The sequence below is a fragment of the Borostomias antarcticus genome (assembly GCF_949987555.1).
Source record: "Borostomias antarcticus genome assembly, chromosome: 5".
Lineage (NCBI taxonomy): Eukaryota > Metazoa > Chordata > Actinopteri > Stomiiformes > Stomiidae > Borostomias > Borostomias antarcticus.
This window is the reverse complement of record NC_140238.1, coordinates 31,810,312-31,837,379: the sequence shown is the minus strand read 5'-3', so window position 1 is coordinate 31,837,379 and position 27,068 is coordinate 31,810,312. Positions and strand designations below refer to the sequence as shown.

The following is a 27,068-nucleotide window of genomic DNA, read 5'->3' as shown; positions in this document are numbered from 1 at the left end:
AAACATGAGAGGGAGACGGTCCGTGGGAACAAAATCCTGGGAAAGACACGAACGGCGTGAGGCTGGGTTCGACGACAACAGGCTCGTTTAGGAAAACTCAAGGAGATCGACTGGCCGGCTCTTGTAGCAGAGGAGCTAATCAGTCTCAGGTGCGCTGATTGCCTGATGGAGGCCGGCTGCGTCGTCGCCCAGGCAACGCTCTCTGAGAGTGCACTGAGGTGGAGGGCTGGTCAGCTGTTGGAGAGGCAGACCTGTGGAGATGGAGGTCTGGTCAGAGGTGGAGGTCTGGTCAGAGGGAGGGCTGGTCAGAGGTGGAGGGCTGGTCAGCTGTTGGAGAGGCAGACCTGTGGAGATGGAGGTCTGGTCAGAGGTGGAGGTCTGGTCAGAGGGAGGTCTGGTCAGAGGTGGAGGTCTGGTCAGAGATGGAGGTCTGGTCAGAGGTGGAGGGCTGGTCAGCTGTTGGAGAGGCAGACCTGTGGAGGTGGAGGTCTGGTCAGAGGTGGAGGTCTGGTCAGAGGGAGGTCTGGTCAGAGGTAGAGGTCTGGTCAGAGGTGGAGGTCTGGTCAGGGGTGGAGGTCTGGTCAGAGGGAGGTCTGGTCAGAGGAGGAGGTCTGGTCAGAGATGGAGGTCTGGTCAGAGGGAGGTCTGGTCAGAGATGGAGGTCTGGTCAGAGGGAGGTCTGGTCAGAGGTGGAGGTCTGGTCAGAGGGAGGGCTGGTCAGAGGTGGAGGTCTGGTCAGGGGTGGAGGTCTGGTCAGAGGGAGGTCTGGTCAGAGGAGGAGGTCTGGTCAGAGATGGAGGTCTGGTCAGAGGGAGGTCTGGTCAGAGATGGAGGTCTGGTCAGAGGGAGGTCTGGTCAGAGGTAGAGGTCTGGTCAGAGGTAGAGGGCTGGTCAGAGATGGAGGTCTGGTCAGAGGTGGAGGTCTGGTCAGAGGTGGAGGTCTGGTCAGAGATGGAGGTCTGGTCAGAGGTGGAGGGTAGGTCAGGTGTTGGAGAGGCAGACCGGGACGCGCTCTGCGAACGCCCCACAACACAATTTACATTCTAAGAACATCAATCAATTGATTTACAGCCAAAAAGTTACTGTAGATTAAGTATTTTCAAGAACAACAAAGCCACAGTATGAATTGTATAATTCATAATTTCCGCCCAACATGAAATCAATAATTGCAAATGTTAACAATTGTATTACTTCTTAGTTGTTACTCAATGTTACCAAACGTTATTTACCTGGAAGGATTGGTATTGCTCTGTTTCAGTTTCTGGCTTTCCGTCGGCCATCTTGGTTTTCAGAAATTTGTGTTGCACACCGGCTGGCCAGTGGGTGGCAGTGTATCGGATGACTCACTAGCGTCCACTGTGGTGGCTCCTATGAAACTATGTCATCAAAACCCATGCATATACAAGAAAGCAGCTTTTGAAAAGCAATACGTGAAAGGATTAACATAATTTCATATCACCTTCAAAAAAATTAAATAAAACGATGTGAAATATTAAGACTCTTAATTTCACCTTTGCACTACAAGGTTCTCTAGCATATTCAGCTTTGACACATTTTTTGTGATGCCTAGGTGCTCTACTGATAGATTTGTGAAGTCCTTTGTACCTGCTGCAGTGAAGTTATTTAATGAACATCTTTGTCATGTCTGACTGTGCTCTCCACCTACTGCCCACATTGCCTTGAGATGGGCTCTGTTGTCTTGTATTCTGTTGTGTTGTGTGCTGCGTCAGGCCTTTGTGCTATTATGTGTTGCATGTTGTGTGTTTTTGAACTATGCCGGCACTCAATTTCCCCCTTGGGGTTTTAATACAAGAAACTAATTAGTAGGTCTATGTTGAGCTACTGCACTTCAGTGATTAAAGTCAACATGTTTTATTTAAGTGCTATTTGTCTCCATCCATTAGCCTAAACATTGCACCCATTGCAAAATAGTGCCTGTGGAAATAGTCCCCAGGTTAAGATTTGAGGGGGAAAAGCAAGTTGTTTAGTCAAGAATGCCCCAGAGACGTACAACCAGAGAGCTGCTGCACTCCTCTGGTTATTTATGCTGCATCTGCCTCGTGGCAGTTTATTGTCCAACTCTCTTTCCATTTTCATACTCATAAATGTATACACACACACAAACACATACACACACACACACACACACACACACACAGTCACCAGTAAGCACGTACGGTTTACTAATGCAAAATTATGTTACATCCCTATAAAATATAAAACTGTAAACATCTAATATATCAATTTTTAAGCATATGCCTGCATCTTTGTCGCTCTGACTAGAATTATGTTTTTAACTGTAATTCAGGACAATCTTTTCTCAGTTGTGTTTGGTGATAGTTGTGATCTATATTTGTGCCTCTGGCTAGACCTCCTTTTTCTCTCACTTTACACCCCTGTCCCCAAGCTGAAATGGCCATTAGGTGATTGAAGTTCCTCTCCCATCCATTTTTTCTGGGGAGTGTTGCCATCTGGGGAAATGTGATGGCAGAAGTGTCTGTGCTTCATCTCTCTCGTTCCTTACTCAGAAACTTCTGAAGTACTCTGAACAGACTACTTTCTTTCTTTTATACCGCACAAAACTTGGCAAGCCACAAACTCTGTAGCTTAATCAAAACGCTACGGCGGTCCTAATAAAAACTGACTGGCAATGAACATAATAAAACTCGTAGGCATAGGATTTAGAATTCATGTAATCTTAGACAGGTTTGATAGCTCATCAGCCTCTAAAGGTCAGCTTTTTCATTTCTGTGCTTTTCTCAGTAGGTAATTAAGGGAGCTATTTACATACGGTGGCAAATTATATTTTCGCCATCACTCTAAGACTTTCTGTTCAAGCATCCTTCACTCTCAAATCCCCGAGCGTAATGAGTGTGAAGGCGTATCGTGGTACAGTATTCTCACAGGTTCCAGGGGCACCGGATAGCTTATGTGGCGTGAATAGAGATATTGAAGCAGGAGGTCTTCTGTTATTTCACACTGGCCTCCCACAGACAAAATCCCTCTCGGTATCAAGAGGATTCTGCCTACTCTTCCTAATCAACTCTCTGGTGTCCAATGTACCAGGACATGTCGCAGAGTGTGACAGCTCAATGAATCCCTAACAAAATTAAGTAAACAAGAAGAACTGTACTGTGTCATGTCTGACATTAAGCCCGGGGCCTCAGGGGGCCCTCTCTTGCGGTTCGGTCCCAGGTGGAGATACAGTATGTTTCTGACGCGGACGGTCAACAGCAGTGGACGACAGCCCTCTCTGGGTGGACAGTGTACTGCAGGTTGAAGATCCCTCACTCAGTCACTCGGATGGGAACAAGACTAAGTATGTATACTTGATATGTAGACTCGTCATTTATTCCAAATGGCACAGGACATCACGAGGTCTGCAAGAAACACATTTGGGCGTAGAACTGAAAGTATTGTTGATCTAATATTCTGTAATGTTCCAAATAAATGCTCAAATGCTAAATACGCCCTGCTATCCTGGACATAAATATTGTGTGCATTACGAAATACACTCACCAAAGTGCCAAAAAGACCCCCTAGAGTGACTATAAAACAGAGCTTTAAAAATGTTTAACTCTTAGACCACCAGAGAGATTTGGCCACTGTTTCACGGGACCTTGTGTTTCTTGAGGAGGATGTGGATGTTGCGCTGTTGATTGTTTTACGAAATTGTTTCCAGATGTTGTTCAGCATCACTGAACAGTCCTATTTGCAACGAGGACAGTTTCACAGAATGGAAACATACTAAAATGTCCCACATTCCTAAGGATGCTAAAATAGTTTTTACTGCATCCAACAGCTGCCCAATTAGCTTCCTCGGAAAGAGTAGTAAGTGATCACATTTGGAACTAGAAGCGCACCAATTACACTGCACTGTAACTTTTATTCCTGTATTTTATTTTTCCTGCATTATGTTTTAAATATTCTGCAAAGTACAAGAGAGTGTTAGTAGAACGAGTTGAGGGAGGAAAGAAGGAAATGTATGTTGGAAATGGAGAATTTCGATTTTTGGTGCAAGGTGTGCCTCGTGACACAACAGTAGGCCACCGACAGCTGATGAGGTCCCTTGAGACTCTGGTGAAAAGCCAGCGAGCAACTATACAGAAGGACACTGTACATAAGTGAGTGGAGAGAGAGAAGTTTTCAGTATGTGATAAAGAAAAGAGTGTCCTTTTTTGCATTTTGTTTTATATGACCTTATATGTGTTGCACTTTGTCTTGATGCTTGTAATGTCTCATGTAAAGCACTTTGAATTGCCTTGTTGCTGAAATGTGCTACAAATAACCTTGCCTTGCGTTGCCCACAGTAGCAAATTCAGGTATTTTTAGCAAAATCCTGCTGACAAACATACAAAACAGACGCCACTGAAAACATAACATCCTCCACCGGACTTCATCCCGGACAGAGGTAATATAGAAAATAAAAACTAATCCATGCTCAACATGCATGAGTGGTTAAGTGCCCTGGATCAAGGTCAACTTGTATCCCCACTTCTTTTTTTTTCAATGCAGCATTTGATTTGATAGTAACAATAGTCCTTTAAAAAAATCATTATGGTTACAGTAAGAATTCTATCAATTGCATGGAATCCTTTAAATATAATCCTATAATCCGTTAAATCCTTTAAATATATTTTAAATAGTAGAAAGCAATCTATGTTATTGGTTCCTTTTCTTCCTCTCATTGTGGCATCCCACCATGGATGTATTAATACAACATCCCACAAGAGAGTTACCATGGGCCATTGTTGTTTATTACTGTATATATACAAATATTCCTTTAGTGTTGGTCAACTCCAACATTATGTCTGTTTTAAATATGTCATCAAATGAGTGGAATATAGTAGAAAAAGGAAAGAAACCACAAACTCGAGCTCTCGATGCTGGGTGATTTATTCAGGCAACGTTTAGGCGTAGCTTATCACTGGCTGACCCATTGGTAAGACAATGACAAAGGCCGCTAGGTCCAAACGTTGTCTGAATAAATCACCCAGCATCAAGAGCTTCTGTGTGCAGGGGCGGCTGTAGCTCAGTTGGTAGAGCGGGCCCTTCAATGATTGAAGGGTCAGTGGTTCGAATCCCAGCTCCGACTTTCCACATGTCGAAGTGTCCTTGAGCAAGACACCTAACCCCAAAATTGCACCCAAGGGGCAGCTACGGTGAATGAGAGGCCATTGTAAAGCGCTTTGAGTGCCGCTAAGGTGGAAAAGCGTTATATAAGTGTAGTCCATTGCAGTTTCTTTTCTTGTTGTAGTATATTTCACCCGTTACCGGCATCTCTTCAAGACTATGGTGTGCATTTTCTCCCTTTTCCTCAACCATCAAATGAGTGGAAAACAATAGTATGGTGTAGGCCTAAATAAAAGACAAAAAAGATTGTATGTACTGCAAGAAATAGGAATAAATTGAAGCCATGGTACTTAACATTAGCCTGGTGACACCATCCTGATCTCACACCTGATTTCAGTCTGGAAAAGCTTGATAGAGATCTGTTTGTGCCCGATCAGAAAATGATCGGCCAATCAACCTTCTTTGAGGAAATACTAGCAGCTATGCCGGGCGTGGTTAAGGTGTGGCAGTAGCGAGAAGTAACTGTTCGTTCTAAAACAACAATGGCGGAGGTTAGCGTAGATGTTATAGCATCAGTTACATCTGAACAGGAGAGTATTTCTTCATTGAAAGAAAAACAAAGAACAACATGGAAAGGCTTTTCTCTGCGGATAATATGTTTTTGCTCTTCTCACGACTGGATTCAGTAAGAATTAGATTTACCTGTGATAGATGGTGATAGATGGTTCCTCCAATCTTATGCCGAGTAGTTTTGAAAGCCTGCCCTTTTCCAACATAACATATAGCAGTGTTCAAATTAAAGAGGTTACAGGAGTCAAATGTTATTGTTATAAAATAATCTCTCATGGACGGCTCATATTACAGGTCTTTTCTGAAAGAGTGATGCAATTGGCAGGAATGGTTGGACGAATGGTTGCAAAGGTTTTATCTAAATACATTCTTATGCTAATCTCATAGTCTAATCTAGAGCCACATCAATTATTGCTGTGTAGTTGCAATGCAACTCAGAGAGATATGGGGAGACTGCAGATAAGGAAGCAAGAAGTTTTAAGCTGCGGTTTTGATAAAGAAGTGAGTGATGTGTATACTATATAATGGGATGCCCAACAGTAGTTAATGTGTGTGAGACAACATTCTACTGCACAAATTAAAATAAAATAAAAATATTTTAAGAAAAAGTTTACAAAGCCTTTTTTCCATTAAGGACAAACTGTTTGTGTGTGATAAACATCAAGTTAACATACGATTAAGAGATACAAATCATTACTACCAAAAATAACCACTGAAATAGGAAGACCCCTTTTCATTTTCAGAACTGTTAAATTATGGAAATCAATAACTCACTCAAAAAGACAGTATGGCAGTTTGATTATTGATTGCAAGCTTTAACGATTTAAATGTTGTTATCAGCATATTGAGCATTGGTATTAAAGGGATAGTTGGTAATGTTTGACATAGGGCCTCATTCACGGCCATTATGTTGTTGATTGATGTAGATCATTCCGAGATAGCAAGCGGATGTGTAATGATTCTGGGCCATATATGGGCCGGAACTAAGCCACAAGGGCCAGATCTGGCCTGTATATGGCCCAGATCCGCTTGCTATCTGGGTTTTCACCTGCTTCGTTTAGGCATTCACGTCTTGCTAGTACAATGCAATGGTACAATCTGTCATCCATTACCAAACTCACTTAAAAACTCCACAGAGTACCCATAGTAAATAAAATATGGACAGTCTGTTGGGGGTTAATTTGAGTGTTTATACAGTATCATAATTTTTTAAGTCAAACTATCGTCACATAATCCAGCATGGAGGAAAAGTCTACAGCTTTGAGCCACGGTACCTGTACCCTAACACTCTGTGGGTACACTTAGCTATCACATTAGCAGGCATTAGAAGTAACCCTCACATTTGAATGAACTATCTATTTCAAATGGGAAAGGAAGAAGCACAAAGCCAGTCCGAAAGATTCAGTCCAAGCAAAGGTGCAGGCTAAATGGAGTAGTGAGTGAACAGTTGTCATGCCGATGAGTTCTGACCTCTCCCACGATTGGGCTTCGTACTGTGAGGCTGTTAAGCAGAACCTGATTAGTAGTGCTGTATGTTTAATGCAATTATGAGACAGAAGAGAGGAAGCAGTACTGTGCCCTGCCTTGCTACTCATCAGCAGAGGGTTAGGGTCAGCAGATGAAGATGACCGGGAGCATCAGCATGCATCAGTAGCAGCTACTTGTACGGCAAAATCAGGTTATTTCAAAGATGAAGTAGTACTGTTAAGAACTGGACCCGCAGAGGGGTGACTCTAAACATGACAGCCTGTGGTGCGTGTGTGTGTGTGTGTGTTTGTGTGTGTGTGTGTGTGTGTGTGCGTGCGTGTGTGTGTGTACTATTTCTTTTGAGCAAAATTACACCAGGCAAGTTGCCATTCAGAATGATCCGCTCCCCCCAGCATAAACAACAGACTGGACAAAAAACCTTGTGTCAAATGTCAAAGCCAAATGCTAGAACAGTATGAGACAATCGACCCCATCATTTCCTCTGGGCTTGGGTAAGTATCTTTGAGACTGGCAATAACAGCCCCTCTATACACTGTGATTATGGGATGTCCCAGACAAAAGATTACCAATCGTGGCAAAATCTGTGTTCGTGGCTCCAAAAACCGGTGGTCTTACACTGCACTGTGGGAGAGGTTCAAAGATGGCCGACGTCACGGTCTTGCGATAAAGATAGCCTGCGACAAGTATCAGTGTCAGATATTTACGATGATCTGGGATGATCATCTCAGTGTGAATGCTGCTACGATCTACGTCAACTAGTAAACCAATAGAAAAGCATCATGAAACGACTCACTAATCAGCGCGACCACACCACGCTAACCTCAAATGTGAAAACAACATAGAGGATAGACGCGAAAAAACACCCGCGGTTTATAAGGCCTTGTTTATATGATGTATCCTCACCATCTTATCATGATAGGTCAACCTCAGTGGTGTGAGCACGCTGATGATGCTACTTGTTGTTTTTTAGGGGGGGCGGGGCTTGGGGAGGGTAGCCGGTCATAGCCGCTCGTAGCCTACGATTCAGAAGTGTCTCATCACAATGTACATGCATGGTCGTACCCAAGATTACAGGTTTGTGTCGCACCGTGTGGCTTGCAAGAAACATATAAGATTGCAAATATCACAGTGTATCGAAGCCATAAGACAGAGAGTAACAGTGTACAACACATTAAAATGATCCGGATAATTCTGCTAACGAGGCTTGAAACATTGTTTTCTCTATGCGTTCTAATGGGCCGTGGGTTATTAGAGGACCTTATCACAGTAGCATGACATGTTTTCTAAGATTGGCCATAAAATGACATATTGATTTTAGTGAGCCTGAACCAACAGTGAGTCCACATTTTCTGAATAGCAAGATTGACGACGAAGCCCGCATTTGTCAATAGAAGACCTAGGGCCCCCAGAGGGTATTTTAGTGCTGCATACAGTATCTGCCTCCTCTAATTCTGACATGTAATCCATGTCCTTTGCACCTCCCATTCCCTCTCTACACTACATTAAAGCCATGCAAGGCTAACAAAGCCAGCCATCTTGTCATTAGAGAGGTGACTTCAGTGGCCTTGTGTGCTCTTGTGAGCTGATTATGTCGGGGCCACAATTAGTGCCCCGGTGACATCAGGAGCCATCTTGGAAAAGACAAGCAGTGACATTAGCAGACATAATCCTGATCATAGAGGTCACCTTTGTCACTTGTCCCTGCATCTCCTCCAATGTTGAAAAACGATTTTCAGTAAATCCAAAAGGTATAGGAATCATTCATATCCCCGATGCATGGCATGGTTTATCATGAAACAACCCGATAGGTCCAGACAGCTGTGTGATGTTGCTCTGTGAATCACTTTAATAGCAAAGTCAGTATGAGAGGATAAGGGCTGTGTTTTAACATGGGAGTTTCCCTCTTTCTAGGATCACAACCACATGCACACACACACACACACACACACACACACACACACACCAACACACACACATACACTCACACAAACACACACACACACACAGTTTTTAGTTCTTCTTTCCTAGTGGTCATACTTGAACAACTCATTACTTACGAAGCTAGCCCTGTCAAAAATGGGAACTAACGAGCTACTGCATTAAACAGAGAGCCTACCAGATAACCTTTCACCTTTTGTCTCTTAGCTTGAGTTATGTTTTTACCTTGACCTGCTTTCTCTTGTCTTCCCATGGTCAATATCCTGAACGATCTCTCATTCTACCCCTCCCCTCCTCCCTCTCTCTCTCTCCCTCTCTCTCTCTCTCTCTCTCTCTCCCTCTCTCTCCCTCTCTCTCTCTCTCTCTCTCTCTCTGTGTCCAAACGTGTTCAAATCTCAAGCAGCAGCTGCCAGTGCCACGCCATCCCGGCCTCTGGTCATAAATCTGTGGTAATTGTCGACCTCTCCTCTATAGTGTGTAAATCCTCTCATGAATAGAGCACTGGCCCTTTTGATGAATGAGCAGGGGCGGGTGTGTTACCAACACAACATCCAGGGCAGTGGACCCAGAACCTGTGGTGATGTCACAGGAAGTAGCTCACATGTCTCTGCATTGGTTCCCCACTAACGGAACAGTTACTGTAATGTAGTAATAGTAGTAACAGTAATGTAGGTATTTTTGTAAATTATATCAAAATGGTACGCCTTTAATTGCCTTTTATGCCTGCCTTCATGTGCTAAATGTGCACTATCTTAAAATGAAGACATAATGTCAACACTAGTAGTCATCGGCTACAATTGAGAGAACTGTCAGAGGATTGACTAAGCATGAAAGTAGATTCTCTCCTTCCCACAGATGCAAATGAATGAGACGCTATTTTGTGATTGAAGACTAGTGTGTAGCCATAGGAGAAGCCTCATCAGTGTGCATTGTAGCTAATGAGAAGGAATGAAACCGCGCCCAGCCAACGGCTAACAGACAGTAGTTATTTTGCGCCTCATTAATAGCAGCTGCTCGAGCAGGCTAAATTGATCTCCATGTCAACATACATTAGTCAGTCAATCCCACAGATCGACCACATGCTGAGAAACCAATCAGAATCGATCCCCACCCCCCCTACCTCCGGGATGGGGGAGAGACAGCACTGCGCATTATGCTTGTCTGTCAGGTGCCAAACGCTCCTTTAAAAAGACAACTTGATAACATAGTCTAACCGGGCATTTGTCACTTTGCACGCTAAATTAAAATGCTACAGAGAACATACAGTATGTCACTCTGAATCCCCCGTCACTCCATCTCTCCATCTCTCTTTGTAGAATCTTTGTCATTTTGCACTGGATATCCTGTCAGTATCGTGATGGTTGGGTCTTTCTGTGTGGAGTTCGCATGTTCTCAAGCGGTTTCCTCACAAGAACCCTAATATAAAAACATGCAGAGAGAACACATCACTCTTCAGTCCTGTCCTGTCCCTGTCCTGGACTTAGGGTGCATGTCCACTAGGCAGTGATGCCCCCCCCCACGATTGAATCGCTCGTGGGCCTTTTGGTTTCACTTCCTGTCACCTGCTGCCACTATCAGTTGACTCAAATGTGTCTGTAGGATTGTTAATATGCCACTTTATTAAGTTTTAAGTAGCGTTAAGTAGATTGCCAATATGTGGTTAGTTTATCCAAATAAGCACTGACTTCCACGTTTGGGGAGATCACTGGCCAGGGTCTGTTTGCCCCTTTCACTGTTAGCCTCTCCTGATTGGACACGGCACGCGGAATTCGCCTGGAGTCTGCATAGAATAGACATCCATCCTATTTTATGCTAATTCGAAGCGTCCAGATGTTGCGAGCGAACACATCGCCATGGGAACTTGCACCATCCACTTTCCGATTTCACGCCCCCATTGATTTTGAATGGGTTTGAGATAATCATTGTACGTCAATTGCGCTAGTGGACATGCACACTTGAGACTGAGCACTTGGACTTGGTTCCCGGGCGCCACTGATGAGGCTGCCCACTGCTCCTGGTTCCCCCTGGAGGAGCACAGCTCCTGGTTCCCCCTGGAGGAGGACAGCTCCTGGTTCCCCCTGGAGGAGCACAGCTCCTGGTTCCCCCTGGAGGAGCACAGCTCCTGGTTCCCCCTGGAGGAGGACAGCTCCTGGTTCCCCCTGGAGGAGGACAGCTCCTGGTTCCCCCTGGAGGAGGACAGCTCCTGGTTCCCCCTGGAGGAGCACAGCTCCTGGTTCCCCCTGGAGGAGCACAGCTCCTGGTTCCCCCTGGAGGAGGACAGGTCCTGGTTCCCCCTGGAGGAGCACAGTTCCTGGTTCCCCCTGGAGGAGCACAGCTCCTGGTTCCCCCTGGAGGAGGACAGGTCCTGGTTCCCCCTGGAGGAGCACAGCTCCTGGTTCCCCCTGGAGGAGCACAGCTCCTGGTTCCCCCTGGAGGAGCACAGCTCCTGGTTCCCCCTGGAGGAGCACAGCTCCTGGTTCCCCCTGGAGGAGGACAGGTCCTGGTTCCCCCTGGAGGAGGACAGCTCCTGGTTCCCCCTGGAGGAGCACAGCTCCTGGCTGCCCCTGGAGGAGGACAGCTCCTGGTTCCCCCTGGAGGAGCACAGCTCCTGGCTGCCCCTGGAGGAGGACAGCTCCTGGTTCCCCCTGGAGGAGCACAGCTCCTGGTTCCCCCTGGAGGAGCACAGCTCCTGGCTGCCCCTGGAGGAGCACAGTTCCTGGTTCCCCCTGGAGGAGCACAGCTCCTGGCTGCCCCTGGAGGAGGACAGCTCCTGGTTCCCCCTGGAGGAGCACAGCTCCTGGTTCCCCCTGGAGGAGCACAGCTCCTGGCTGCCCCTGGAGGAGGACAGCTCCTGGTTCCCCCTGGAGGAGCACAGCTCCTGGTTCCCCCTGGAGGAGCACAGCTCCTGGTTCCCCCTGGAGGAGGACAGCTCCTGGTTCCCCCTGGAGGAGGACAGGTCCTGACTGTCCCTAGAGGAGCACAGCTCCTGGTTCCCCCTGGAGGAGCACAGCTCCTGGTTCCCCCTGGAGGAGCACAGCTCCTGGTTCCCCCTGGAGGAGCACAGCTCCTGGTTCCCCCTGGAGGAGGACAGGTCCTGGCTGCCCCTGGAGGAGCACAGCTCCTGGTTCCCCCTGGAGGAGCACAGCTCCTGGCTGCCCCTGGAGGAGCACAGTTCCTGTCTGCCCCTGGAGGAGCACAGCTCCTGGTTCCCCCTGGAGGAGCACAGCTCCTGGTTCCCCCTGGAGGAGGACAGGTCCTGGTTCCCCCTGGAGGAGGACAGTTCCTGGTTCCCCCTGGAGGAGCACAGCTCCTGGTTCCCCCTGGAGGAGGACAGGTCCTGGTTCCCCCTGGAGGAGCACAGCTCCTGGTTCCCCCTGGAGGAGGACAGGTCCTGGCTGCCCCTGGAGGAGGACAGCTTGGGTCAAATGCAGAGGACAAATTTCACTGGCGATCGCTGAAGATGCATGTGTGTGTTGTGTGAGCTGTCACCACTCACATGTGTTTGCGTATGTAGTCTATTTTTATACTGTATTATACTGTATTACATCAATCACATGTCTGTATAACTCTCATGTAGTAATCATTTAATTAGAATAATGAAATACCTTCACTTTAGTTAAAACTGTGTTAATTCAAGTCTTAACAGAGGTCTTTGCCCCTGAGTCAGCATTCCTTTGTCCTGTCTCTGAGTCAGCGTGACCTAAAGTTCACCTCGGATGAAGAAGGCGGTTAGACTACAGTTGTAACATGGTTCTAGGACAGTGGTTCTTAACCTTGTTGGAGGTACTGAACCCCACCAGTTCCATATGCGCATTCACCGAACCCTTCTTAATTGGAAAAATAAAATATGATTTTTTCAAATTCAAAACATACTGTAGGTATATATTTTACTGGTGCACAAAATGAACGGTGCATCAACATCACTGTGTTCAAAGAACAAAACCATCAAAACATGATTTTCACACAAAAACAAAAGCATAATAATGAATATTTACTGCAAATCAGTGTGACTTCTGCTGTTGCCTTTCAGAGACCAGTTCAGACCTTGGCAAGTGCCACTCTCATGTCATTTTCGCAACAAAGTCTGTTCCTTTCACAATCACACGACGTACCATCACGACAGTCACAAGTCGACTACTGAGCGCACCAAATTCCCTGCAGCACAGATAGGCCAAGCGATGTAGCGTGATCACCTGCAGCCAATGATGGCCAAGCGGGGCGTGTCATCACGAATCATATGAGTCGGGTGTGTGTCTTGACCTCCGCCGAACCCCTGAGACTGACTCACCGAACCCCTGGGGTTCGATCGAACCCAGGTTAAGAACCACTGTTCTAGGAGGATCCAGGAAGAACCAAGCAGCCCCTTTGTCCGGAGGGGGGCCAAAGACCAGCTGACACCCTGACCAGTCACAACATCAGTTGACCGTTTGTGACCATAACTGGAGTTAATGAACATTACTTGTATGCAAATTTGTTTGTCATGTGATACCTGACCTGAAGCCAGGACATATAAGCTCGGCGCCTCTCTGTGAACCTTAGTATTTTGCCTAGAGATTCGGCCCTGTGTTAGGCATGCTCAATAAATTTGTTGATTAGACGTTTTTGGCCTCCTTGAAGTTCTGTTCCACACGAAGATGATGCATTTGAAATACACTGCATGAGGTCCTGTGATTATCATGGTCAAACATCACTTTCAGTGTGCTAGAAATTGTTAAATATATTTTATTTGGGGTTTTCCAAAACAATCAGAGAAATTATTTACTTAAGAACTGCATAAAGAAGGGACATCTAAGTTAATACATTGTCATACACTAAAATATGTTGGAAACAATCCTCAAAGGTGCACTCATTACAGTAAACTAATGTAACTGAAAACATGGCTTCATTCTATGGTCGGATGTGAGAGATGTAGGAGTCATAAATTAGACCTGTGGACGCTTCCATTGCCTTTCGCTTATCAAAAAAAAAGCCATATTTCTCCAAGACCCAGACATTGGTATCAAAGGAGCATTCTGCCTTTGCTTTTTAATTCAGACTCACTGTAGTCTGTCGCACAAAAGGCCCACGCCTCACAGAACGCTGCTTAGGCATTTATCCCACTAGGCATTCACACAGCAAATAAAATCGCCCACTCCTTCCTGGGTCCATTTAAACATCTCCCCCATCCTTCCTGCTTCCACACACCGCTGTATTCTTCCTCCCTCCTCTTCCTCCTCCTCCTCCTCCTCCTCCCTGTGAGTGTTGATCTCAACCTGCCAATTACCCCCGGGCACCGTGCCCAGCTGATAGGAGTGATGGAGCAACACTAAGTTCTGGTGCGCAGCTCTTATGGGACTTAGGGTGGGGGGGAGGGTTGAAATATGGGTGTCTTGCCAATCAAATGAAATGCCGGAGTGGCCTGTTACGCAGGGTCCCTCCCCACTGTCGTTTATCACCCCGCCCTGCCGTCTCCCCTCCGACAGCCCCGGTAAATCTCTTCGCCGTTTTACTGTTTAAACTGTTATTCATCGCTTTAGCCACAGAGTCGCTCCGGGGCGGGGTGTGGGCGGGGTGTGGGCGGGGTGTGGGCGGGGTGTGGGCGGGGTGTGGGCGTACACGCGGTGACATCAGGCTCGGCGCAATCATGGCCGCGCGATTCGGTCGGGTCTAACGTTCTTGGCCGCGTCTCCCGATAAAGAACCTTCTTAAGGAACTCTTCTTAAGCAACCCTTTGTATGGGAGTTAAGAAGTACTTTGGAGTTAAGTGCTTCTTAACTCGTTACCCCCTTATAAGTATCACACCTCCCTGCCGGGGCTTCTATCGGACGAGGATGAGGAGAAGTGAAGGAACGTTTGTGTCATGGTACGTGCGCTCGTGGGTGTGTCGGCGCGTGTGCGCGTTCATGGTAAAGTAGTTATCAGCTCGTAATCCAATTATCCTGACACTAAGTGAAGTGCACAGAAGGATATCAGAGGTTAAGCACTGCATTCCATTAGGCAGTTGACACTCATCACCCTTATCAATTAATTATCCAGCATTACCTTGATATCAGTCTAACATGTCTAGCCAGTAATGTATTAAGCGTCCAATAGATATGATTTTTCTCCATTTTTAATTATGCTGTATTTGAGTTTTCTGTTTTCCATACTCACAATGTACAAGAACACAATGTAGGGATGGTTGATCACATTCAAACTGAAGTAAATTGTCACTGGAGCTTGTGTGTAAGTATGGACTAGGTCTGTCTGAGTATGTGAGAGGTGAAATATGTAAGTTGCCCTTGAGTCTAGTGGGGCCTACTTAGCGCATGAATAATGTAATGAAACCGTTGGTGATTTATTCTACAGTAAACGTACCTCTCCGGCAGAGTGCTGTCTTCAGAGTGTGTGTGTGTGTGTGGAGGTGTGTGTGTGTGTCGGGGGTGGGGGGCGTTTTCCGCTGCCGGGGATCATCACGGGTGAGGACCTTGTGGGCTGCTGACACCTGTCGTCCATCACCCCCCTGCCCCCTTCCTGTCGCCATATCTCACAGCTGTGTCATGTCACTCATTAATTGATGCCCCAGGGCCAACAATAGCACACTACAGCCTTTTATTACCTCCCTATTGGAGCCGTCAAGGTCAAATCTGCCGCACAGTCGTTCCCATGTCACTCCCAGCATGCTGACGTGTGTGTTATAAGGAGTGTGTGTGTGTGTGTGTGTGTGTGTGTGTGTGTGTGTGTGTGTGTGTGTGTGTGTGTGAGAGAGAGAGGGAGAGAGAGAGGGAGAAAGAGAGTGGGAGAGATGGGTGTAGAGAAGAAGAAAAAACTGGACATTTGCAATATTTCTCATTAGTTCTTCATGTTTGATGGAATGATAAATTAGCAGACAACTGTCTTCAGCTAACTTTCCTCTCCATCTTGGAGTTGAAACATCCACATAATTTTGTAGACATTTCTATCCAAAGCGCCTTACAATTATGAGCTAGAGTTGGGGTTAAGTGCCTAGCTAAAGGAAACAGTAGTAGGCAGTGATGGATGAGAAATCACTTGGCAGTTGGCCTAGTGACGCAGTCTCGAACCTAGCCTGGTCTCGGACGCTCAAACCATGGGCCACCTCTCACCTGACACCACACCAAGCACTGTCACATACAGAAACAGGCACAAAACCGTACACTTAAAAAGTTTCACTGAGTTCCTCTAGCACAATGTAGGCTGCGTACTGTAAAGCTTCATTTATACTCAGTCTATTTATACTAGATCACTAGATCTAGATCAGCCATCGTAGCTGTCCCTTACCGAAGCGCTCCGTTTATCCTCTTATAGTTTTAGCCTGATTAGGGCAAAATTATACTTTTCAAAAGGAGAGTTGCACATCTTCTGCATCTACTGTACCCTCCCTGCGCATCACGTCATTAGTCAACCAATCAACTTTAGGAAAATTCATGATGAAAACAATATTTTCATCATTCTGACTTGAGCAGGGTATGGATGTGGGTCTGGAAGGAGAGAGAACTGTCGAGCCAGATACCTCGATATTTCTATGGCTTTTATTTATTTTATTTTTTTGTATTTGTATTACAACACATTACATCATCGCTGCATTACAACGCATCCTTGTATTGAACCAAAGGAGCCAACGGCGACGCCGTCTGCATAGTCATTTGGTTTGTGTTAATTATTTCATCACGACCAACTGCAGTCCTCTGGATGTCCTCTCGGACCGTGCAGTCCTCTGGATGTCCTCTCGGACGGTGCAGTCCTCTGGATGTCCTCTCGGACAGTGCAGTCCTGTTCAAATACCGTCCGAGAACAAAATCCTCACCCATCACCCACCCGATACCCATTTAGCTATCATCATCATCATCATCATCATTAGGGGCCGGGCCGCCTCAGCTGCCAGTCATATTTCCCAATATGCTGAATCTTCCTCTTCGTCTTCCTCTTCGTCTTCCAAACGATCTTCACAGATTTTTGAAATATCAAAAACGGAGCCCACAGCACATCAAAATGTTTTACTGTAAACAATATTGTATGCAGCTACTGCAAATACTCACTCTATAAATCTCCAAAGTTCATGAAAAAAAAAAAAAATCTTCATGATTTGGTAGATGAATTGTGAAATGTGTCAGAATGTTATCTCAAAAACAGAATTTTTGTATTCAAGTTCAAGTATTTTGAAGTCCTCATTTTGTCCCCTCAAACTACTGCTGCTCATACAGGAAAAACATTACTGCACTACCCACAATCCTATACTGTAGTGCAACAGCAATGTCTCCACCAATCAAATATGTTGTTGTTGGCATCCCTGGCCCAATAGCAGACCCTAGGACTACAACTGGCTAAATTGACTCTGATTGAGTGACCTGTGCCACTGATTGTTTGATTGGTTTCCACTTGTCTTGTTAGTCTGTGTGTATATAGCCAACACGTACAGTACCTCCACTCTTGTTCTTTGTTCATTATTTGCTGTAGCTGTGTGTTGTCCCTGTTGTCCTCTGCCAACTTGTACTGTAAGTCTGTAAACTTGTAAGCTTTGTCTTTTGTTCTTCACTTGTTTTTCACCTTGGTTTTATTGTTTAGTCTTTGGTTTTGGTTTTTGCCCCTCATGATGCCTTTATTTTAACAAAAATGTTGAAGAAACTGCTGACACCTCCATGTTACATGCACCTGTGATTTACATAATATTAGAAAGTACAGTGATTACGACAATGCTTGTTATAGTCAAATGTAATTCATTTGACTTTACAAATGAGCAATCAATGCGTGCGGTATCAATTAATTAATTTCCAGAACTGCACCCAGGGACAGCTCCACCTAACGATGTATCTCACCAGCTCGTCTAACGATGTATCTCACCAGCTCGTCTAACGATGTATCTCACCAGCTCGTCTAACGATGTACCTTAAGACGCCCACTAAAGGAGAGTCTAGGGAACAGTCATAGGAAAAACAATTCCTTCGCTAAGGTATACCAGGAGCTTGCTCGATCGTCTCGCTGAGAGAGGTCAGGGAAGAATGTTTACAGCTCACTTTTCTGGCCTCCGGGTGAAACTGTTTTTTTGCTTCCCTCTGGAATATGTAGGGGTAGGACCTATGCCCACCCTCCCATTGCTCTCTGTAAAGCACATTGTGTTGCCTCTGTGTATGAAATGCGCTATACAAATAAAGTTTGATTTGATTTGATACATTAGAAACCTTCGTACAGCACTGCGGTACATCAAAACCCTGAGCAACATCCAGGACCTATCATGCCGTGGGTGTGGCTACTGCCCCTTTTTGGGTGAACAACTTTGAATCTGAATGGTGGAAAGTTTAAATGGTAATGACAAATCCCGCCCTGGTCCTGCCTGGTTTTCCCCCCATAAAGGGGGGTGTCCATCCGCATGTGTCATGTACTTCCTATTTATTACAATTTGATGTCACTGTGTTCTGGTCTACTGGAGTCTCCTTCGGTTGCAGAGTTTAAATCCATGGCTCTTGGAATTTGTACTTCGACCTGTAACTGTTTTTAATTATTATTATTTATTATTATTATTATTATTGTATTTTTTCTGTTATTTGTGTATCTGTGTGAACTTGTCAACACTGTAAATGAGGGAAACCTCATGCTTTACGAGTATAAATAAAGGTTTGAAATGAAATGAAATGTTGCTCAGGCTTGCTCTGTTTTGTGTCTTGTCTTACTGTAGACCTGATTGTGTGAGAAACCCAGATAGCAAGCGGATCTGGGCCATATACAGGCCAGATCTGGCCCTTGTGGCTTAGTTCCGGCCCATATATGGCCCAGAATTATTACACATCCGCTTGCTATCTGCGAAGGGATGCAGGTGCAAAGTGTGAAACATGTTCATGTACAGTAATAGCAATACTGTAGTCAGTCAAACAGACAGATAGCACCAGGAAGATAAATAGAGAGAAGATGAGGTGATGTGGCAGGGAGGTGTGGTTTTCAGAACTTTGGACTAAACTCAAGATAATCGACTAAGAAGTAATGTTAAGCTCCATACAGCCAAAGAGAGCTTTCTAAGAACTGAGAAACTATCTGACCAATCAAGTGAATCCACTGAACCTCAACTTTCCAGGCAGCTGCCTGTACTTTCTCCAGTATCTTTGAATATCAAGTGAGTGCATGGCTAATGTGTGCTCGTCTTTCTAAAGGGTGACCCATGGGGTTGCAGTCCTGCAAGCTGCCCTGCTCCTGTCCACAGAGAGAGGAGAACAGCGGTCGGGAGAGGAGGAACTACTGCTGTGACCGCTGCTGTGACCTGTGTTGTGGTCTGTGTCTGGACGTGTGTTGTGGTCTTTGCTCTGGCGACTGCAGCTACACCTTCTGCACCATCTGCCTCCAAGCGGTGCAAAACTGCACTCTTTTCTTCACCTCCGACCCGACTGAGAGCACAGGGGTGCAGCGTGAGTCTGCTTTTTATTAAATCAATTTAATTATTTATTCATACACTGCACTGTAACTTTTATTCCTGTATTTTATTTTTCCTGCATTTTTGTTTTAAATGTTCTGATCTTTTATGTGTTGCACTTTGTCTTGATGCTTTTAATGTCTCATGTAAAGCACTTTGAATTGCCTTGTTGCTGAAATGTGCATTACAAATAAACTTGCCTTGCCTTTCCTTGCCTTACTTCATCCCTCTACATCCTGGTCATTCACTGCCGTGTGTCATGTCTCGGGTAGATGTTTTTTTCTTAGCGAAGCTGATTGTCTGTTTGTGTGGTTTGTTTTGAAGAGGCCATGCTTGATTCGGGATGACAGGTGCCTGAGAGAGACATGACACTGATGATAGCCTTCCCCAGGGGCATCCAGGCTGATGGACATCTCAAAGAGGTACCCGCTGACAGTGTACTGTATACTACTGTAAAGAGCCCATTCAAAAAAAAATTTGAGGAAGGTCAATGCATGTAAACCCTGTTGACAACATAGATCCTCATGTTATGAATGGAAAAAGTCAGCCATTTTGCAAATTAACTTCAGATAGCCAATGTTGAGCTCAGGGGTCACATATAATAGCCTTATGTACATAATTCAATTAAATAGATTAGACCCGTCCCGTGTATGCTGATTAGTGTATTAGTTAGCTAGTTACACTGTAAAACACATTTCTGAATACTCAAAATGTTTGAAACTGATTACCTCAAAATATTTTAAGTTAACTGACCTAATTATTTAAGTTGACTAAACTAGTTTTTTTCAGTAAGTAAGTAATTAAAAATGTATATGTATTCAAACTTTCACTGTGCACTGTACTTAAAAGTATTGTTTAAGATATATAATGTTTTTACTTTCTCCGAACTCAATTTTGATGTATGAGTACTTAATTGAATAAAAATCGACTAACTTAGTAAGTATATAACTCAAAAGCTAATCTCATTTTAATTTAAGTTCAGAATACTAAAAGCACAAACTTCAGTTGTACAAATTGTATCTTTATTTAGGATAATTGTTTTTCCCATAGAGGTACTGTACATATGTAGGTCTCCCTTGCAAAAAGAGGTCTCAGTCTCAACTACCTGGTAAGATAAAGTTAAAAATAAAAAAGTAGTATACAATCCTCTACGGTAGCAGAAACATCTAAAGAGAAAGAAACAATAAAACATCAAACATTATTTGACACATTTCAACATTAGTTAAAACATTTAACAACGACGAACTGAGCCTCTTGCTCAGTATGTGTGTGTGTGTGTGCGCGTGCATGTGTGTGTGCATGTGTGTGTGTGTGTGTGTGTGTGTGTGTGTGCGTGTGTGCGTGAGTGTGTGTGTGTGTGTGCGTGAGTGTGTGTGTGTGTGTGTGTGTGTGTGTGTGTGTGTGTGCGTGTGTGTGCGTGCATGTGTGTGTGCGTGTGTGTGTGCATGTGTGTGTGTGTAATTGGTCCAGCTCTGGTCCAGGGCGGTACACTATTCGGGGTCGTACCCCCAGAGAACTCAGTCTGCTGCTCCGCATCTAAAGACAAAATTATTATGGAAAGATGAAAGCCTTTTCTCTGAGGTGTCTACAGCAGTTACACTTCATATCACTGCCTCAGTCCGCAAAATATTGTGTAAGTTTTCATCTAGCCTCAGTTTGAAGTCAGCATCTGAAAAAAAAAATTGGTTTGGAGGGCTGTTTGAACGTCCACTAGCCCTCAATATGCCCCCTAGCCCTAGAAGCTAAAAGGAATGGGACACACTACCCTAAGCGGGAATGTGTAAAATGTAGGGGTAGGGGCAAGGGCTAGGGCCTAGGGGGGTTATTGGGATTGGGCTTTTATGTTGGAGTGGGGGTGCTCTTGGTCAGGGTTGTTTCTGCCTGCGTTGACAGACACCTCCAGACATCCCGATCTGGCCAGCCTGGTCCGGTCACTTCCCATCTTGAATTTCAGGCTCACTTTCCATCCATACCATCCACTGACACTTCCAGACTCTTTAAGACATGAATGAGCTGGCACTTGGACAGGCTTGAAACTGTGCATCACTTCAGCCATGGTCTCCAAGATATGGTGCTTGTGGGCTCTGGTTAATTCCAGTCTCTGTCCAGATCTCTCGAAGGCACTGTTTCCCTTTTCAAGCTCATGCTCTACTTCAAAGGGAAACGCAGGCACAGGGAAAACGTCAGGCGAGGTCTTAAAACACAAACTTACAGGCACATGAGGGAGGATTTCCGTATCTGAACTGGCACATGAGCTTGCGTCACTTTCACTTCTCATTACTTGCAATGTGGCTTTCTCAGGTAGCTCTTGAATATCAAGTAGACAGCTGAGTTGTCCACCAAGGTCGGGATCATCATACTTAAGCGTTAAACGGCAACAGAGCTTTTGCAGTGGCTGCCCTGAAGCTGTGGAACAACTAGAATTTTGAAATTTTTTGGGCATACATCGTTGAATAGGTGAACACTATGACCATTATGTGTCAAATAAAGCTTTGATTTGATTGATTGAACCAAAATGGGACAGAATGCTTTTTTTATTTTTTATTTCAGTGTGACTTTAAATGTGCTATATAAATAAAGTTAACCTTAACCTTGACCTTAAACTGGTCCAGTCTTGGCTTGGCTTTCTCTCGCACTATGTTAATTAGCTCTGACTCTGGCCACTCAGTCAGTGTAATCTTGATAGCAATATCTGTAGTGATGTAAGCGCGAGCAGGGATTTCTGGGTGCTGGCATCATCTAATGGACAATTCAAATCAAATCAAAATGTATTTATAAAGCACGTTTAAAACGACTGCAGTCGACCAAAGTGCCGTACAAAGGTGGGTCCTAGGTAAAAACATTTATCAACAAAGAAAGTCAATTACAGTACATTACAAATGCGCGAATGATCAAAATGGAAAAAGTCTGTTTGCTCAATTGTTTCAATGCATACACATTACATCCATTATGTTACAATGAATTGAACTCCAATATAGAGCTCCATAGTTCTTTGCTATGTTACAGAAAACCTGGTCAGGAGTGATCCGAGGCTGAGTGCCCCACGAAGAGACATGGACTGCCCCCGAAGCAAGAAGTCTACCGAGTGCTTTATTTTGAATTTAATAAACACCCCTACTGGGCTTAACTTTGCTGTGGTGTCTGTCTTGTTGCTTGCTGGGTACAGAAATCCCTTGGGTTTGCTCAGTAGTTGGCAAAGTATGCAGTGAGCTGTCACTGAGCTCCAATATGCACTGGACAGTCATATTCCCCTGGGAAGGTTCATACGATCGCAGGTGGGCAATGTAGAATGTATTGTCGCACAACACATGTAAATGAGAGTGAGAAACTTCGACCAACCACACACTACACAAACCAGTGAGGGAAAAAAAGGCCAGCGAATGCCACCACATGGTGCTGCTAAATGTAGAAATAGACAAGCCCCACGGTTACCGCACAAAAACAACAAAGAGAAAATAACAAAATGGAGGTCACACCAACTCCCACAGACAGCCAGGCACACTCAAAAAACTAACTCGTGGCAACAAACACAACCTTTTCTTTTCTTTCTTTTTTTAAGAAAGAAGAATAAATTCTAGGGCACTAACAGCAAAACATTATGTATTATATTTCAATGTAGCAGTATGAATCGTTTGGGCGTCAACATCAGTTTTCCTTCCACGTTGTATGCAGACAGGGGAGAGCTGTCATTGTGCTCCAATATGCTGTGGACGGTCATATTCACCAGGGAAAGATCATTATGATCTCAGGTGTTCAATGTAGAATGATTTGTGTTCTTGGAAAATAAATGTAACAAGGAAGAGCTGTTAAATTTAGCTAAAAAATACTAATAATACAAAAGAGGCAGCCCCACCCTCCTGTCCCACAGACACAAACATCCCAACACCATAGTTAGTGCCATTAATAGTGATCTTTGATGTTTAATTATATATCATGTTGCTGTCTGTTTTCTGTTCAATGTGTTCTTTTGCAACCTCAGGAAGCACTGAAACCAAGACATAAGAGACATTTGAAGTCTGCTGATGTGGTTTAAAGAATGATGGTGCATTGAGGGAGCATGCCACCACGTTTTACACACATTCCAAGGCCAAGTTTTGTGTGTCATGTATGACACGTTTGAAAAAGCTATGCTTGTCCTCAAATCTAATAGTCCACAAATGGACAAGAGGCCTAAAATGACATATCTGGGTAGTGCTCGATATGATGCTCAGGGTGCAGAGTAAACTCAGGGGAAACCTCCTGAAGCATGTCTGTGATCCCTATCGTAGTCTGTAAATACTGGATAAATACATCATCAAATGTTGGCGACAGCACCAGCTCCACATTCTCTTTCAAATCCATCCCCCAGATAGCAAGCGGATGTGTAATGATTCCGGGCCATATATGGGCCGGAACTAAACCACAAGGGCCAGATCTGGCCTGTATATGGCCCAGATCTGGCCTGTATATGGCCCAGATCCGCTTGCTATCTGGGTCAGATCAAGCACCATTTCCCTCAGGAACTGCATTACCAATCATAAACAGGAGTAGTCTCAACAATGTACCATTCTCGGGACCATTGGTCCTCTTTCCAGCAAGGTTCTTGGAGATAAGCTTTGGTTCGTCAGTCTTGTCCGTGTGTTGGTCCGGGAACGACATGATTTCCCTGTCCAAATACTCAAAGGTAAAATATTTCAGATCAATCATCTTCAGAATACACAGGGCTAACTCCAAAGGTACAATGCCCTCAAAAAGATCATGCAGGACATCAGGTGGGAAACCAGTGGTTAGATGAAAATACCACAAACTCTCTCAAGACACAGTCGCTTGTGACACCAGACTGACTTTGATGATCCCCCTTGTATAACATCCTGCACATCACGGCCATGACTGGCTTTTGTCCCCAGAGTAAATTCACCATCTCCAACATCATGAGACTGAATTTGTTCAGTGATAACAGAATCTACAAGCATGTCCTGCTCCAAAAGACTGCATAAAACGTGCTTAATGCCTGGGCTGCCAGGTTGTCAGATACGTGTAAGTGAAACAGTGCCCTGAACTAACTCACCAAGGCACTCAATGAATGCCATCTATGTCAAGATTGCAAAGGACATGTAACAAAAGGCCGAGGACTCTTTTATAGCCACATTTCTGAACATCAGATCCATTACATACAGTAATGCTGCTAGCTGTATCACATACTGTACAGCACAAATCTGTATTTTGCTGGTACTGTAGATCAGCAAATACCCAGAATATTGCACACAGTTTGTGAACTTTAAATTCAGGGTAGTGCCTTGGATTAGCCATTTCAAGCTCATCGATGTACAAAATCAATGGCAGCTTGAGTGACTCCTCTGAAGACGACAAATCATTCTCTTGGAAGTATGAGCCATCGTGTGGGCTTATACAGTATAATGGCCTTTTTGTTCTTGCTTAGTTTCCATTATTTTGTTAAGGATGTCATGTGCGTTTAAATATTTCCTGGATCATCTGAAGTATAAGAACATAAACCGTTGCACATTCAGGCTCTAACACACTTCACTGGCATTACCACAGGGCAATTTTTCTCAATAAACGTCTTTCTTCATTTACTTGAAGACAAATCCTCACCTTTAGCGGTGACACTGAAGAAAAGTCTTTGTATCCATAACAGCAGTCATCAAATCTTTCAGGACAGCTTCAGTAGGAGGGATGTCATGCTTCTGTAATATTTCTCTCTTACAGTATCTTTCATAAGAGGTTGAGACCAGGAAAATATCTGACTCAGATGATCAACCATTTCCTGACATGCCATGTTGGAAATATAATAATAATAAAAATAAATAAATAAATAAATAAATAAATAAATAAATAAATAAATAAATAAATAAATAAATAAATAAATAAATAAATAAATAAATAAATAAATAAATAAATAAATAAATAAATAAATAAATAAATAAATAAATAAATAAATAAATAAATAAATAATAACAAACTTTATTGTATAGCACTTTTCATACGAACAAATGCAGCGCAAAGTGCTTTACAACAGAGAGTATGCATGCATGGAGTGCTTCACATAAAAACAGATATAACATGAAAATAAGATGGAAGATAGAACACAAATCTAACATTAACCTAGGTTACTTCGTCGTGCAAGGCGACAGGTCAACAAAAGCTAATCTTAATCTATTCGTCGTTCAAAGCGACGGGTAAATCGCATAAAATGCACCTAATCCCTCAGTACTAGGTCATAAACGAACCAAATCATCTGACATTCGACCCGCTAGGCGTCCTTTGAGTGCCTATGTCTGACACAATCTAGATGAAGTGGCCTATAGCTCCATGTGGGCATCTTGTATGATTGAAACCTGTTGATTGGCTATTGTCCTATAGCGTAGGCCTACTAGGCTGAAACATACAATCTGCACATTCAAACAATTACCGGCTTCACAGCGCACTCACAAACCATTCAGGTATACCTTTGATATCATAAACATGTACAATAAAAGATAAGAATTCAAGTAAAATACAGTGTAAATGACAGGAAAATAAGATGGAATATAAAACACAAATCTAACTTTACTCTAGATGACTTCGCCGTGCAAACCGATGGGTCAACGGAATATAAAGAATACTTTGCATTTTCAAGAACAAGGAGGACAAATTGTAGTGTCACTGGGCTCTTAACTGGCTGGTGTCACACAAACCATCAGCCTGTAATGTGTCTGCATACCGTGGGCCATGTCACCTCGGGGGGAGGCTGGTTTCTCAATCATTCAGTCATTACTTAATGAAATGATCTCTGAAGTTATCATAGCCTGAAGTAGCCTTGAGAGATGTAATTTTTCCAATGGACATCAGGTAAACTGCTATCTACCATCAACACTTAATGCAACACTAAGGCAGTTTAAAGTAAGTTAAATTATTGTTGCCACAACTTACAGAGGGACAATAACAATTGATTCTTGCCTACACAATAAACAACAACAAATGACTGCGCAACTCGTGGCCTATTCTTAATTGTTATTTAATTGCACTGCCAACACAGACACATTCATCCATGAGCGGATGGGATAAGTAGATGAGGATTAGACTGCTAGACTTCAGATAGTAAATTGCCTGTTTGGGAACCTTTAATGTTTAGCTGTAGACCTAGGACTGGAACGATGAACTGATTAGTGTTGATAAGACACTGCAAGGACAAGCGATGACACAAATTCCAATGTACCGATGCAAATAAACTTTCTGTTTTATTCTAATGGACATGGACCTGCGCAGGTGTCATCTCTGGATAGATAAAAGTGGCCTGGTTTTCCATGTGTCTGTAGGATTGTTAATATGCCACTTTATTAAGTTTTAATGTCATTTCAGGCGTGAAAGTAAGAATATAGTCTACAGTAGATTCTCAATATAGGGTCAGTTTATCGAATAGCCCTGACTTCCATGTTTGGGGAGATCGCTGGCCTCTTTCACTCTTAACCTCTAGTCTTCGCACGTCGCTAGCGAACACATCGCCACCGGAACTCGCATCATCCACTTTCCGATTTCGCGCCCCCATTGGTTTTGAATAGGTTTCTGATTCACACGACACTTGTGCTAGTGGACATGTGTCTTAAGTGACTCCCGGAAGTTGGTTCTGACCATGCTAAAACAGCTG

The 27,068-nt window shown here is 44.1% G+C and overlaps 1 protein-coding gene across 1 annotated transcript in view; it reads right to left on the bottom strand.

Moving 5' to 3' along the window:
- The window catches only part of LOC311309794 (protein sidekick-2-like), a gene marked incomplete at both ends in the record, with an annotated part of 132,520 nt that extends 108,438 nt beyond the window's left edge, over window positions 1-24,082 (bottom strand). The window contains one exon of the mRNA XM_084439116.1: window positions 23,989-24,082. Within this exon, the coding sequence (XP_084295242.1) occupies window positions 23,989-24,082 (94 nt within the window). The remainder of the gene's footprint in view (window positions 1-23,988) is intronic.
- Between the last annotated feature and the right edge of the window lie 2,986 nt (window positions 24,083-27,068).